Genomic DNA, 15,538 nt, shown 5'->3' with positions numbered 1-15,538 from the left:
ATTTCCCAAGTCAACCCATCGTGCCCAGTGCTGTCCTTCCGTCTCCTGTGGTACTAGGGAAGGCCTGAGAGAGGAGTTTAGCCAGAACTAGACACAGCCTTCATATTCATGTATTTATTCTCAGAACATACAAACTCATCTTCTCAGAGAATAGAAAACAGAAATTTCACTGACTTCAAGATGGACTCAGCCAGCTCACCCTGTCCCCTCATCTACTACAAAAATTCCCGGGGTGAGGGACGCCTTAAGTACACAACACCCCTTGGCACAGGGGCCGTGCACAACTCTTAAACAAGGCTCTCGACTTGTTTTATAATCCAAAAGGGCAAACAGCTGTCAAAATGACGATAAAGAGTCCAAGGTCCATAATCCTCAGTACCCAATTCCCTGGGTCATCTAGGGCAACGATGGTGCCGTGGCTTAGGCAGTCAAGTCTGTGCCAAAGAAGTCCCAGCCCAGCAGCCAGGTTTTTGTTCAGTCTGGGAGGCGATGCCAATTGGCTCCCCCTTTAACTGGCAAGAGCTGATGGCCCGATGCAATCCCAAAGCCCGCCTGAGGGGCAGAGCTGGGCCAAATCCCTGGTAGTTTGTTCTGCCTGCCTCCTAGAGCAGCTTCCTCCCCTTTGACAGACCTGCACTCAGGCCTTCAGCCCTGAGGGCCTGGGCCAGGGAGTCTGACTGCTTCCTAAGCCCCTGGAGGAGTGAGGGCCTGGGAGAGATGTGAGGCTCCTGAGGAACAGGCTCCAGAGCGTGGCCTTGAACCCTGGGGCGAGTGCTGTGTCAGGCAAAGATGGTCTCTTCCCGGCGCTTCTTGGTGAGGATGGTGCCTGGTTTGTGCTGGGCGTCAGGGTGGTTGGCTAGCTCTGGGGGGCAGGAGGACACTGGGCTCTCCAGAATGGCTTGCTTCAGCTCATAGAACACAGCAGAGTCCTCTTTGGTGAGGAAGGTGATGGCCACACCACTCTTGCCTGCTCGTCCCGTGCGGCCAATGCGGTGGATGTAATCTGGGGAGGGGGAGAAATGTCAGGGCACCAGGCCAGATGCCCTGGTGGGCAGTGTCTGAAGCCTCCACTTCTAAAGGCACCCTCTTCCCTGCCACACTTCCAAGGGCAGTAAACGCAGCTTGTGCTGCCTGAACCTGCAGGGCCCACGGTGCTCTCCCCAGCAGCACTGCTGATGGAGGTCACCCTATCACACTCGGACAGTGTGGCCCAGCTCCACTCTTCAGACCCAGAGGACAGAGTGCTGTCCCAGGTGCTGAGGGACAGGAGCTCTTCTCACAGGAAGAAGCAACTCCAAGCTCGAGGCTGAGAGAGCTGAGAGCAGCGGCCCCCTCGGTGGAGATATTCGAGAAGAACCAGGCAGGGAATCACCCTTTACCTGGAGTGAAGCTGCTTTCCCCTGCACTCACCCTCAATGTTCTTGGCCATGTCATAGTTGACGACCATAGATACATCTTGGATGTCGATACCACGACCTGCCACATCTGTAGCCACCAAAATATCCTTGGCCCCAGCCTTGAGGTTGGACAGTGCAAACTCTCGCTGCTCCTGGCCTTTTCCACCGTGCAGCGTACAAGCGTTGTACTGTTGGAAGAATGGTGAGGTGAAGAAAGAGTAATGGGATCACAGAGACACAGAAAGCAGGAGGGGGTAGACAGGGAGGGAGGGTTGCAGAGAGGAGAGGGAGAAGGAAGGGGAAGGAGGCGGGAGGACAAGGGCAAGCGAAGTCTGAAGGGAGCAGATGAGCTGAGGAAAGGGATGGGAGACGGGGGTGCGGCAGACAGACAGGACAGGTTAAGGGTAGGGCAATCGGGGTGAGATGTGGAGTCAAAACGGATGACAAGTAGTGGAAGAGAGAATGAGGGCAAGATGAGGATGGAAAGCAGGGACCAAGAAATTCAAGGCCGTTTCAGTGTTGAGTGGAGAGGACACACCCTTCCCCTCAAACACCAGATTCAGGAGTAAAGGACGCTGATCACTAACATCTGCCTCCTGACCACGCCATCCCCTCCTCAAAATACTTGGTAACAGAACACTCCAACCCACTCCACTCCACACGCTCAGATCCTGCCAGGATATGTGTCTCCCGGGCCCCAGCCCACCTGGAGGAAAAGCCGAGGCAGCTGTGGCTGGCACTGCTGGCATGGACAGGGAGTCACAGCAACTGACCGAGTCCCCTTTATCCCCATCTACCACCCCTCTCCCTCTGACCCTGACTTGTTAAATACTGTAAAGGTTCAAGAATGGGTCGGCATTGAAAGCAGGAGCCCAGGGGGCCCGACTAGCTTCAGAAAGCAGCACCAAAGAGACGAGGCATTGCCCTCCCCTGCCAGACACACCCCCATCTTCTCCAGGGATTTGGCCAAAACATCACAGCCCTTCTTCTGGTTGACAAAAATGATGATGGGTGGATCAAAGCCTTGCTCCAAGATTGCCAGCAGCTTTTTCCTGGAGAGAAAAGGATGAGAAAAATTACACACATACTACCCCTCCACTCCAAGTGAAATGCCCAACCCTGATCTACAAACACCAATTCCAGAATCTCCAGTGCCCATGGAATTCTGAACAAAAAAACAGAAACTCTTCAACATGATAGAACAACCACCCTCCAGCCACCACTGGCACTAAAGAGTCCCTTCTCCCTTCTGTTTCCTGACTCAGGTGCCCCCATACCTCTTTTCGGACTCTGACATGAGGAAGACTTTCTGTTCCACACGTTCATGGGGCTTGCCTGCAGAACCAATGTACACCACAGCAGGTCGCCGAAGATAGCTCCGGGCCAGACGCTCTACCGCTGGGGGCATGGTGGCCGTGAACATGACTGTCTGTGAAAACAAGAGGTCTAGCCCTGAGCGCAGGCAGACACACCACACACGCCACCATCAGCACAAGCAGCACACCCCAAACTAAAGAACAGAAAATGAGCCTGGACAGGACACAGTGTTTTAGAAAACTGCCCCTTGCCTTCCCACTTCTTTCCTCAGTGGCTACTCAGCAGAGTACTTTCTACCTTATGATAGAAGGAAGGGCTGAGTCATCTGCCAGAACCCGCGGCGGCAGCAGCGTGACTCTCCAGAATCATCTTTCCAGGCTAAGAGACTACACTGCTAGCACTGTGAGAGGGCCGTACGTGGCCATGCCTCACCATTCTGGAAACAGGTACTCTGGCCCACCAAGGGCAAGAAGGGCCCTGGAGCAGGTCTGGCAACTTGCCCAACTTCTCCCGGCCTGGGGAAGCAGCCTTACTTGGCGGTACTTGTGTTTTCCTGACTCAAAGTTGGCCAGCATCTTCTCAGGGTCCTCGGCCTCATCTGTGTCCGGCTTCTGATTGCTGACAGGCATGTGCTCCAGGATCTTCTGGACGTCTGGCTCAAAGCCCATGTCAATCATTCTGTCTGCCTCGTCCAGAACCACATAGGTGCAGCGGCTCAGCACCAAGTAGCGGTTCTCTAGCACGTCGATCAGACGTCCCGGGGTAGCGATCACTATCTGGGGGGCACAGGGGAGTCACGTGTGGCCCAGCAGATACCCTTTCCTTCCCCTCCTGTCAACTATCCACCTACTTGGGCAACAGATCCCCAGTGCTAAGAAACTTGGCCCCCAAACTCTATTTAGGTTTGGGAGTGAAAATTCCAGAGAACTGGCATGAAATCACTTGGATTTTTTTTTCTCAGGAGTGAATGGGGTCTCTGGGTAAGGTCCAGGGGTTAGACGGAAGAGGCAACATCAACAGGAACTTTCTTAGATGGAAGAGAGACTAAGTGATATGGTGGAGGGGGTTGGATAGTAGGATTAGGAAGCCTGCAGAAGACTCAATTCCTCCAGCAGACCTCTTGTAAAAAGCTCTCCTTCTACCCTGAGAAGAATGCAAAGCAAAATCAATGACGCAGTCTGGCAGAGTGATTAAGAGCACAGCCTTCAGACATGAATCTCAGTTCTGCCCATCACCAGCTGTGACTCTGAGCAAGTTATTAACTTGATCCTCAGCTTCATCTGTAAAATGGAAGTACCATTATCCATTCTCCTAAGGTGGTTGTGACAATGATGTGCAAAGTACAATCCCTGGTGCCCAAGTCCTCCATAAATAACAGCACATATCTATAAGCCAGCCCCTTTTTCATTTACTGTACATCTATGGCAGAACTAGAAACACTTCCATCCCAAACGGCGGGCTTGCTGCTGGCTACGTGAACCAACCTCACAGCCCATGCGCAGCCTGAAGCCCTGGTCTTCTCTGGAGATGCCACCAATAACAGCCACAGTGCGGATGCCCAGCGGCTTCCCAAACTTGATGGTCTCTTCCTCAATCTGCTGAGCCAGCTCACGAGTGGGGGCCAGGATGATAGCGTAAGGGCCCTGGTCGGACTCTTCGATCCTGTGGTAAATGGGGCAGCCCGCAGTTTCATGAGCTTTGGTTCTCATCCAACCACAAACAGGAGCAAGATAAAGTCACTCTTAAGGGCAGCTATGAGAATGGGGAGGGTGGTGGGAAAAGAACGCAACAAGTGCTCTTAAAAATCAGACTCCAGGACAGCCAAGCACTCCAAGGAGTGATCTGTACCAGCAATAAAATAACCATATGCTTCTTTGATATCATGATCCAATTATTCCCGAATATCTGACCCAGGCTAACTAAAGAAGGGCCCTTCTGATTACAGACTTAAAAAGAAGACCAAATGCTCATTTGCCATTTTCACCCTTCCCGCCCAGAGGAGCCAATGCTGGCTGCTCTCACCTGTCAATTTTGGGGAGAGTGGTAATCCAGACCAGCAATGGGATGAGGAAGGCTGCTGTCTTGCCGCTGCCAGTCTCAGCCACGCCAATGATGTCACGATTCTGTAGCCCAATGGGGATTGCCTGGCGCTGGATAGGTGTCGGCTCCTGCAGTGACCCAGAGATAGCAGTGGGTACAGACAACGAGTACAGAATTATGCTACCTGGACTACTGCTGCCAGGGTGGGCACAATGGGAAGAAACCAAGCACAGTGAAAAGGTATGGGACCCGAGAAGAAACACAATCAACAAACAATACTTCAGAAACTGACAACAACATCACCTTGGTGCCCACCGGCAGAGGAGGCACCAAACAGTCAAGGAACAAAGTCTTCTGTTCGCAAATTAAGCATGTGCCCCTGGAATCTGGCAGCGTGTCGGACCTCGGGCAGTCTGCGCGTCTCACCTTGTAGCCACACTTGTCGATGACCTCCAAGATGTGCGGCGGCAGAGAGGAGTCTTTCCAGGACCGGACGGGGTTGGGGATCTTGCCGCCTTTGGTGGTGATGCTATAGTCCTCGCGAAAGATCCGCCAGTCCCTGTCCGTCATCTCATCCAGCTTTTTCTGGGACCAATGCCGATCATCCCAGCGTTGCTTGGCTTCCTTCTTTCGAAGTTTGCGGAGTCTCGCCCTGGAGCAGGACACGGGGAATAAATGGGGTCCATATCCTCCATCTCCTTCCTGTAGACTCGGCTGTGCCCCCGAACCCATAGCCCTGACCACTCACTCCTCTTGCTCCTTTTCTTCCAGTGTCCGCCTCTTCTCCATTAGGTCTCCATAGAAACGCGACTGCTCTCGTTTCTGCTGCTTCAGGTCAATGCCTGCAATGAAGCCTCGCCCCAACAACTGTACCTGGTGCCGTTCTTTGTACCTGGGATTGAGACAGAGAAAGGGGAAAAGAGAAGAAGCTGCTAAGCACAAGGCTGAAGGTGTACCAGTTCCCCTTTCGGTCAGAGTCTTTTCCCACCCAGAGGGCTATTGACTATTGTTTTACCCATCTCCCCATCCCAGCCTATCTCACTCCTATCTCTGTAGTCACTGATTCTCTCTAGCAACTGCCTAGTTTAAAAGACCTAGCACTGAGGCATGAAACCACTCACAAGGGGTTGTAGTCAATGGAAGTGTCCTCAGACGCATCCCACTCAAAGACAAACTTGCGGTCGTTGAGATGCCTTGTCCGGCGCCGCTTTTTGATGCCACCGAGGTAACGCTCCTGCCCAGGGACAAAACACAAAGCCCTTCAAGCAGGAGGCCCAAACCTCACATACAGAGATCAGAACAGCCACACAGCTAAACCTCATTTGTGTGTGTGGAGGGTGGGGCCCAAACCTTAATGGCGTGCAGCTCCTTGCTCTTATCCTTCTCCTCCCGGATCTTCTGCCGCCCCTCCTCATCCTCATTCCCATTGGTCTCCCTCTCCATCCTCTCCCTGCGCTCCCGACGTTCCCGTTCCTGAGGGTCTTCTGCAGACCAAAGAGAACAAAGCTGCAGAAGAACTCAGTGGAAGAAAAAAGAGGGCATGGAGATCATCCAAACGACAGACACCAAACGAGTAAAAAGGAAGGGGGGACATTTATGATACAAGGGGAATGAAGACCTAACAGAAAGAAATGTTTCTCATGAATGTGCCCCAGCCACCCTCCTCCAAACTCAAACAGGTCTCAAGCCCTTCTGAGTGACATCACAATCCTGTCCCACCCTTTCCTACCCCCATCGAGGGCCATGGGGTAAGAAAACGAACCCAACATTTTCCTGCCCAAGTCCTGGAACTGCTTCCTTTTCTTCCTCTCTTCTTCAAGCATCCTCTGCCGTTCCTCCACCTCCTGCTGTCGTCGCTTCAGGGCTTCAGCCTCTCGTTCTGCTTTGGAGAGGAACTTGGGCTACAAAATAGATTACAACTGTTAACAAGGGTCTGGGGACAGGGTAGACTCGCATCACTGATGGTGAGATGGCAAAGGGCCCAGAAATACCTGTTCAGGCATTAAATGTGTAAGGAAAATACAAACAGGCCTGGGACCTTGTTAAAGGCTAAACTATGTCTCCCTCAAAATCTGGATGTTGAAGCCCTTAACTCCCATCCCTCTGAGTAGACTGTATTTAGAGACAGAGCCTTTAGAGAGGTGATTAAGGTAAAATGAGGCTCCAAAGATAGGCCCTACACAGATCTAACTGTATCTTTATAAGAACACTTGGACACACAGAGACACCAGGGGCCTGTACACAGAGGGAAGGGCCTGTGAAGATGGAAAACCCACCCACCTAAAAGTCAGGGAGGGAAGCCTCAGAAGAAACCACCCCATTTGATCTTGCATTTCTAACGTCCAGAACTGGAAGAAGGTACATTTCTGTTCTTTAAGTCACTCAGTCCGGTTCTGTCGTGGCAATCCTAGGCAACTAATACAGACCCTCAAGCTCTTACCTTGGCCTCGGCTTCCTCCTCAGCCTTTTTCTTGGCCAGAAGTTCCTCCAGGGATAATGGCTGGGCCTGAAGATAAAACACAGGACTTCAGTCCATAGAGGCTCTCTCCCTCTGAAGAACAACAAAGTGAGGCTTAAACTGAAGAGGACAGTAAGGGGAAAAAAAATTCTTCCTCTTTACCTTAGGCTTCTTATCACCATGTTCATCCTCTTCATCCTTTCTAGAGTCTCTATCTTTCCGAGATTTAAAATCTTTTCCTCGGCCAGGAGATAAACTTTAAGGCAAATGAACAGGGGAACAGTCCACATCACTTTTTTTTGGCTACGCTGTGAAGCATGTGAGATCTCAGTTCCCCAACCAGGGATCCACTGCAGTGGAAGTGAGGAGTCTTAACCACTGGACCACCAGAGAACTCCCCATATCACTGTTACTCTAGCCCCTGGATGAGCTTCAGACTGAGCCCCCAAAAGACAATGGCAGTTTTCCCATGACTCAACAAGACTGGCCCATGGTCATCCAACAAGTCCTGAAGTTCCTTTGGCAGGCCTGGTCACTCTGCCTGCTCTGAAACCAATGATGGCCCTATCTTGGCCCCATGATACCTGAACCTCCTTTTCAGAGACTAATCTCCTCTGGGAAGTGGGTCTTAACTACTGATATCAAAAATATTTCCTCCAAACATTAGTGACAAGAAACAATCAAATATCACCATTTGTAGCAACATGGATGGACACAGATTATCATACCGAGTATAGTAAGTCAGACAGAGAAAGACAAATATTAGATAATATCACTTATACATGGAATTGCAAAAATAATCAAATGAATTATTTACAAAACAGAAACAGACTCACAGACACAGAAAGCAAACTTATGGTTACCAAAGGGGAAAGTGGGCAGGGAGGGCTAAATTAGGAGTATGGGATTAGTAGATACACACTACTATATATAAAATAAACAACAGGATTTACTTTGTAGCACAGGGAACTACATTCAATATTTCATAGTAACCTATAATGGAAAAGAATTGGAAAAAAATATATGTGTAACTGAAATCACTTCACTGTACACCTGAAACTAACCCAATATTATAAATCAACTATATTTCAATTAAAAAAAAATTCCTCCAAATAGCAAATGCACATCAGAAGGAAAAAAAAAAAAAAAGACCCTGCCCTTACTTTGTAATGCACAATGAATTCAGCCAACATGGCCACCACCCACACCCTTCCCAGATACTGCTATATATTCCTTTGCTCACTTCTCCTTCCCATCAGTCCCAGCAATCTTTTCCCCATATCTGCTATAAGCATAATATACAAGAGATCTCAAATAACCACAGTGTTTGTTATAAGGATTCTATCTTTCGCCCTGAATTCTAACCTACATATTCAGGGCCTAATAAAAACTTTGTATAGAAAGTTTCCAGAACAAAGAGATCAAGATATTGGCACATTAAGCTAACCCAACAAGTACATGTTGTATATTCTGGGTAGGAAACTGAATGGTCTGATGGAGCTATAGGAATGTTCTGTTGGCTGGTAACCTTTTCAAACTAATTTCAAAATTCTAAGAACAAGCGGACCCTCAAGGGGCTGCGACTTCACTAACTGGTTATACATTCTAAAGAAGATGTGTGCCTTCTAAAAGACAGCTCTGCAATAACTACCAACAGGATTCACTGTGGAAAATTCACTTTCCCGTGAAGCTGGGCAAGCTGAGATGCAGAGAGGAAGCAGTGAGGGCGTTGCCCTAAAGCCCACTCCAACCAGTCAGGCACCTGGATCGCTTGCGGTCCTTGTCCCTTCGGTGCCCATCCTTATCCCGGTCTCGGTCCTTCTTATTCCGATCTCGTTCCTTGTCTCGCTCTCGCTCTTTGTGCCGGCGATCTCTGAAGACAGAGCAATTAAGAAATCATGTGATATTTCCTGTGGACCTGCACTGCAGCCCTAAGAAGGTTCCCATGCTCTTTTCTTCCCAAAGTAATATTTTACAGATTAGAAAATGTGTTTCCCAAGAAATTATGAGAGAATTCTATTAATAAGGTCTTAGAACTCCAAGCTGCACCGCTAAGTACTAATGACGATGATAGGCCATGGACTGTGTGAACAGATGAACTATCTTCCTCAATCACTGGGAACTTCATCTTACAAGCTTCCTCTTTACCTGTAAGAGCTACTGGGTCCCCAGGTGTAGCGAAACCTACGACAGACTCATGTCCCATTTTGGAGGCATCAGAGGAACCAAGGATAAAGGAGTCTGAAATGTACGCTCCCTTTCCAGGGAACACACAGCAAGTTACTTCACCTTTCTGTAGACTTGGATCGGGAACGGGAGCGAGAACGGCTGACTCCTCTACGCCGATCCCTTGAACGATGCCGTTTCCTGTCTTTAGATGGGGAAGACTTTCGGTCTCGGTCTCTATCGCGGTCTCTGTCAGGAGTCCGAGATCGCTTCCTCTCCTCCTTGGAAGGTGATGCATCACGGTCCTTCTTATCAGCCAGCTCTCCTGCCATCTATCGTGCATAAGACGAGTATTTATTATGTACTGGGTACTTTTCTGAACTTTTTTTTTCTTTTCTGAACTTTTTACAAACAATTTACTTAATCTCGAAACAATCCTCTGAAGTAGATACAGTGGTGTGCCTGCTTTATGGATAAAGAAACTGAAGCTCAGATATATGAAGTAACTTGCCTAAGGATACCTGGGTGTTAAGTGTCAGAGTTTCAGGCAGTCTGGCTCCAGAGGCCCATTCTTATTTATTAATACTCTCTCTCTGGGATTCCTTTTTGTATATATTCATTTCCAAAAGTGTACAATAAGCATACCTAATTTTTATAATTAAACTGCAAGAGTATTAAAAGAAAGTTACCAAATGAATAGGATACTAGCTGTCTCTAGAAATATCTTGTATTGCTCATCTTTGGAATCTACTATATCTGCCAGCCCACCGGATCAATAAACTACATCTAAGGGAGATAAGTTATCTTGGGCACATAAAGAAAACTCAAAAGAAAAAAAAAAGAAAACTCACAAGAGAAAAAAGGAGTTTAATTTTGAGATGTGGGATTATGATCAGCACCTCAAGGAAAACCTAAGTTCAAATAGAAGAGAAACTCACTTTCACACAGATTAAAAGAAATGTACTTCTAGTTATGCAATGGCAAAAACTTGGGTGACAGGTACATAGGACCTCCATGCACTTTTGTTTTAAAATTTCCTGTGAATCTATGTCTTATGGAAACAGTGAGAGACTTTATTTTTTGGGCTCCAAAATCACTGCAGATGGTGACTGCAGCCATGAAATTAAAAGATGCTTGCTCCTTGGAAGAAAAGCTATGATAAACCTAGACAGCATATTAAAAAGCAGAGACATTACTTTGCCAACAAAGGTCCATCTAGTCAAAGCTATGGTTTTTCCAGTAGTCACGTATGGATGTGAGAGTTGAATTATAAAGAAAGCTGAGCACTGAAGAATTGATCCTTTTGAGCCGTGGTGTTGGAGAAGACTCCTGAGGGCCCCTTAGACTACAAGATCAAACCAATCCATCCTAAAGGAAATCAGTCCTGAATATTCATTGGAAGGACTGATGCTGAAGCTGAAACTCCAATACTTTGGCCACCTGATTCGAACTGACTCATCTGAAAAGACCCTGATGCTGGGAAAGATAGAAGGCGGGCAGAGAAGGGGATGACAGAGGATGAGATAGTTGGATGGCATCACCGACTCAATGGACATTAGTTTGAGCAAGCTCTGGGAGTTGGTGATGGACAGGGAAGCCTGGCGTGCTGCAGTCCATGGGGTCACAAAGAGTCGGACACGACTGAGCGACTGAACTGAACTGTGAATCTATGATTATTTTAGAATTAAAAATAAGGGAGGAAGGGATGGAGTAGAGCAAGGAGGGAGGAAGGGAGGAAGAAGTGTACCAAAAACTAGAGGTCACAGACGTTCTGACATTCCGTACTCAGATTTTCACAGCCTTGATTATGATCCAGTCCCACAAAAAGTTTGAGCAGGAATTGTTCTGTCCCCATCCTGCCTGGGGGATACTGAACATCATACCATACTGTCAACTGCCCTTTAGACTACAAAATCTATTTCAGCGAGGTGCTAAATTCAGACAGCAAGTCTGAATCTGCCTCTATTCTACCATCTCCATCATCATTCCTAAGCCTCAGGACATATTTCTCAAAACTTACTTTATCTCCAAATGGTTCCCATGCAATAACAGTTCCCTAACCTACAGCTTACAATCCCCCTTTCCCATGTAATTCCTGTCATGTATCTTTAAGAAGGGAGAGGGTAAAGAAAAGAAAAATGAACAAGTAGCACTTTGAAAAAGTTGGAGACGACCTATTTTACCTCAGAATTGCCAGTACATCATGCATAGACCATGGACATTACACTTATGTCTCTTTCACTTATAGCCCTAAGAAAACAATCAGAGGAAAGGCAATCCTGGACATCACCATTATTTCGACAAATACTCACTGAGTACCTGAGAGGCGCCAGAAACTGTTCCAGTACTAGAGATACAGCAGTAAGCAAAACAAAGCCTCTGAACTCATACTGCTTAAATTCCAGTGAAGCAGACAGCAGTTAGGCAGAAAATAAGAGAATTTCAAACAGTATAAGTGCTAATGAAGAGAACAAAGCAGGGTGTGTGATGGGGAGCAGCATGAACAAGAGGGCTCTGGAAAGAATTTTTTAAATGACATGTAAGCTGAGACTTGAATGATGAGAAATAGAGAGTCCATAAAAATCAAGGAAAAGAATTTATTGTGTAGAAGGAACAGCAAGACACTGAGGCAAGAGCTAGCTTAGCATGTTTGCTAACTAAAAATAGGCACGTGTGGAATTCCCTGGTGGTCCAATAGTTAGGCCCTCACAATGCCAGAGCCAGGTTCAATCCTTGGTCAGGAAACTAATATCCTGCAAGCTATGCAGCACTGCCAAAAAAAAATACTCATGCGGTCAGGAGTGGCAGAGACCAAGAGGAAAACTGGCTCAAGATGCGTTCAAGGAGGTAGGCAGGAGTCAGATCACGGAAACCTGTTTTAGGGCAGGCTAGAAGAACTTGGCTTTTAGTTTAACTGCAGTGGGAACCTTAGAAAGGTGTTAAACCAGAAGTAATATGGTCTTATTTTACATTTTTAAAGAATCACTTCGGTGACTTGCAAAAGGCAAAAATGGACATGGAACTACTGAGAATGCTATTATGGTAGTCCAGACAGAAGATAACAGTGGGGACCTCTCTGGTGGTTCAGTGGCCAAGACTGCACTCCCAATGCAAGGGGCCCAGGCCTGATCCTTGGTCAGGGAGCTAGATTCCACATGCCACAACTAAGAGTTTGTATGCCACAACTAAACAATTCCTTGTGTCCAACTAAGACCCGGTACAGCCAAATAAATAAATAAATATTTTTAAAAAGGTAACAATGGTTTGTTCTAGGAAAGTGAGAGTGGAGACGGAAAGAAGAGAGCCTCAAGGCAGATTCTGAAGACAGAGCTAACAGGACTTACTGATGAAGGGAGGAAGCAAACAGGAGACACTCAAACTCCTATATGGCCTGACCAACTTAAATGGCTCACAGCACCATTAGTGACTGCAGAAGACTGGGGAAGGAGAAGATGGAGGAAGAAATTAAATGTTTCATTTTGATCCCAGTGAATGTAAGATGTCAGTAAGAAAACCAAGTGGCGATTCCAGGAAGGCAGCTGAAAATGCAATTCTGGAACTTAGGAGAGAGTTGGAGACAGTAATGTGAGTTGTCAATATACAGATGGCTTTTAAAACCATAGGACACTAAATGATTATTATCTAAGTAGGCATTCTAGTTAGGAAGAAAACAGAGGAGGACCCAGGGACTTCCCTGGTGGCCCAGTGGTTAAGAACCCACCTTTCAATGCAGGGCACACAGGTTGGATCCCTGGTCAAGAAAGTAAGATCTCACATGCTGCAGAGCAACTAAGCCCACCTGCCCCAACTAGAGAGCCCAAGCGCTGGCAGGAAAAAACCTACACCACAGCGCCGCCACCCCCTCACTACCGGAACTGCAATTAAGACCCAACTCATAGTCATAAATATTTGTTCTAAAAACAGGACCCAGGATTGAGCTCTGAAACACTGTAACGTTTAGAAGTCAGGCATAGAAGCCAGAGAAGAAAACTGGAAAGAAACAATAGCCAGTGAAAAACAAGAAAAGATAGTAAAGTATGCCATCACAGAAGCCAAAAATGTGTTTCAAGGAGGGAATGCTGATCTGTGTCAAGAGGAGAAAGACTGGAAGATAAAGGAGTCACTCTCGCCTTTGTAAAAACAGAGATGACAAGAGCTGTTTTAATGGCATGGTGGGAGTAAAAGCCTGAGTGCAATGAGTTTAGAAAAAAATGAGAAGTGCAATAAGCAAACAGTAAACACAGGCAACTTTTATTGTAGGTTCTACTCATCACAAACCTCCGGATCTTTGAGTTCCTCAGCGCTTGCAGGACAGCACTGAGGAACTTCACTGAATGAACTTCATTTCATTCAATGAAGTATGCATTTATCAACCAACCACCATATGCAAGGCACAGTGCTAGGCACAGTGTGAGTTACAAAAGGAAATCAGCAAGATCCTGTCCACAGGAAGCTTACAAAACAATAGAGGATATGAGACACATACCAAGATGCAGGCTCAGATGAATTGCTGCACGAGTTCAAAGAAGTTTCCTTTCACTTGAAAAAGGAAATCTGGAAAGAGTGTAGAGGAAATGACTCTTGAGTATTAAAATATAGGTAGAATTTGAAGATGTGTAATTGAGGGTTCCGGAAATAAGTCATTCCCGGCAAAAGAAATAATACAGGAGGCGCAGAGGCGGGAAAGCATGACTAGTTATGGGAGAAAAGCCAGAGTTTCAGTTTGGCTGGAGCAAGGGCTACTCCAAACATGAAAGAATAAGATCGGACTGAGGATATCACGGGTGCTGTGCGCATGGGCAAAGGTCTGACCCGTAACATCGTCCAGGGACCTGCCCTATCCCCGCCGGAGCCAACACTCCCACTGGGGCCCGCGCCCCTTCGCTCCTGCCGGATAGATCTTTTCAAGCTCGTGCCCTTTCCCTATGGCGTTCTTCCTCTCCTCGTCCCAGAGACAGGGTCGACCGCTGTGCCCTCATTCTCGCCTTCTCTGCAGGCTCGTGGAAACCGCTTCCATCGCCCGAGACTCACCACTCTTGAGCCCAAACCGCCCAACGCGGCCTCAACGTCGCCGAGTAGTCGCCATCTTTCCCGTTTCCTGGTCGCCGGGCTGCTCCCTCGGCCGCGCGGCAAGCCGGGAAGGCGAGTTCCTGGTCCCGGGCAGCGCAGGCCAACAACGCGGGGCCGAGAACTACCAATCCCCGAATGCACGGCGCGAGCGCCGGTCCCGGGACGCGGGGGCCGCTGGGCAATGTGGTTCGCCAAACATTTGAGTCTGTGGGAGGAAGAGTTTTTCATAGGTGGACTTTCATCAGAAGGTTTTTCTCTCTGCGGGCGCAGCCCTCCTTGAATATGCTGGTTTTCCTGAAAACTGTAGTTAACGACATCATGGCCCGTGGCTTACAACGGAATAATTTAAGGCTTTCCTTACATATGAACTCGCCTGGCGTGCTGCAATTCATGGGGTCGCAAATAGTCGAATACGACTGAGCGACTGAACTGAACTTACACATCAATAGCACGTAGTTATAACTAGCAACTGTACTAACAGCAATAAATACTTTACCATTTGTGGAAAAGTGGGTTTAAAAAAAATCTTTGAGATAGATTATTTACAGATGGACAAATGAAAATTTAAGTTACAGGAGCAGCCTAGTATTTACCAGTGAGGGTGGGACAGTTCATTGTGTGAGACTATCCCAGCTTTGGGAGAACACATTAACAACCCTGGCCCCCGCGGTAACACCGTAGTTACTGTTACAACATTTTGAACATTTTGAAATGAGCTCACACAGTGGATTGCACCTCTTGGAAAGATAGTATCTTCCGGGCTGTGGCACCTGGTTTTCTAAACATCCCAGATAGGACCTGCCCTTTTCACTTTCTCGCTCTTTGGAATCTGGCCAGTTGTTTGGGTTACCTTAATACTTTTTATTCTTTCTCTCTCTTCAGTCCTCCAATGAGCTTTTTCCCCAAAAAAACTGTACTTTCATTTTGTTTCTCTTTGGTCTTGTGGTTAATAATTCTACCTCCCTTCCTCCCCAAAACAAAAATCTTGACAACTTCTAGGATGGTTTAGATAGATGCCTTCATGCTAAGTCGCTTCAATCGTGTCCGACTCTTTGCAGCACCACGGACCAGAAAGTAACTAACGTCTCCT

General features: G+C 47.5%; 1 protein-coding gene across 2 annotated transcripts; it reads right to left on the bottom strand.

The window, feature by feature from the left end:
• Positions 100–14,508, bottom strand: DDX23 (DEAD-box helicase 23). 2 transcript variants are annotated; one of them, XM_018047852.1, is made up of 18 exons: positions 14,410–14,495; positions 13,865–13,932; positions 9,502–9,710; positions 8,975–9,085; positions 7,375–7,468; positions 7,195–7,260; positions 6,517–6,655; positions 6,105–6,238; positions 5,876–5,988; positions 5,503–5,646; positions 5,181–5,406; positions 4,737–4,882; positions 4,199–4,376; positions 3,248–3,490; positions 2,675–2,826; positions 2,341–2,449; positions 1,411–1,585; positions 100–1,003 (listed from the first exon to the last, which is right to left on the bottom strand). In XM_018047852.1, the coding sequence occupies exons 3-18, from the start codon at positions 9,708–9,710 to the stop codon at positions 780–782; spliced, it is 2,463 nt and encodes an 820-aa protein (XP_017903341.1). In that variant the 5' UTR covers positions 13,865–13,932; positions 14,410–14,495; the 3' UTR covers positions 100–779. The 2 variants fall into 2 exon arrangements, with proteins under 2 accessions (XP_017903341.1, XP_005680071.1); XM_005680014.3 differs by lacking the exon at positions 13,865–13,932 and having other exon boundaries at positions 14,410–14,508.

This window comes from Capra hircus, chromosome 5 (genome assembly GCF_001704415.2).
Source record: "Capra hircus breed San Clemente chromosome 5, ASM170441v1, whole genome shotgun sequence".
Classification (NCBI taxonomy): Eukaryota; Metazoa; Chordata; class Mammalia; order Artiodactyla; family Bovidae; genus Capra; species Capra hircus.
This window is presented reverse-complemented; position numbering and strand designations above follow the sequence as displayed.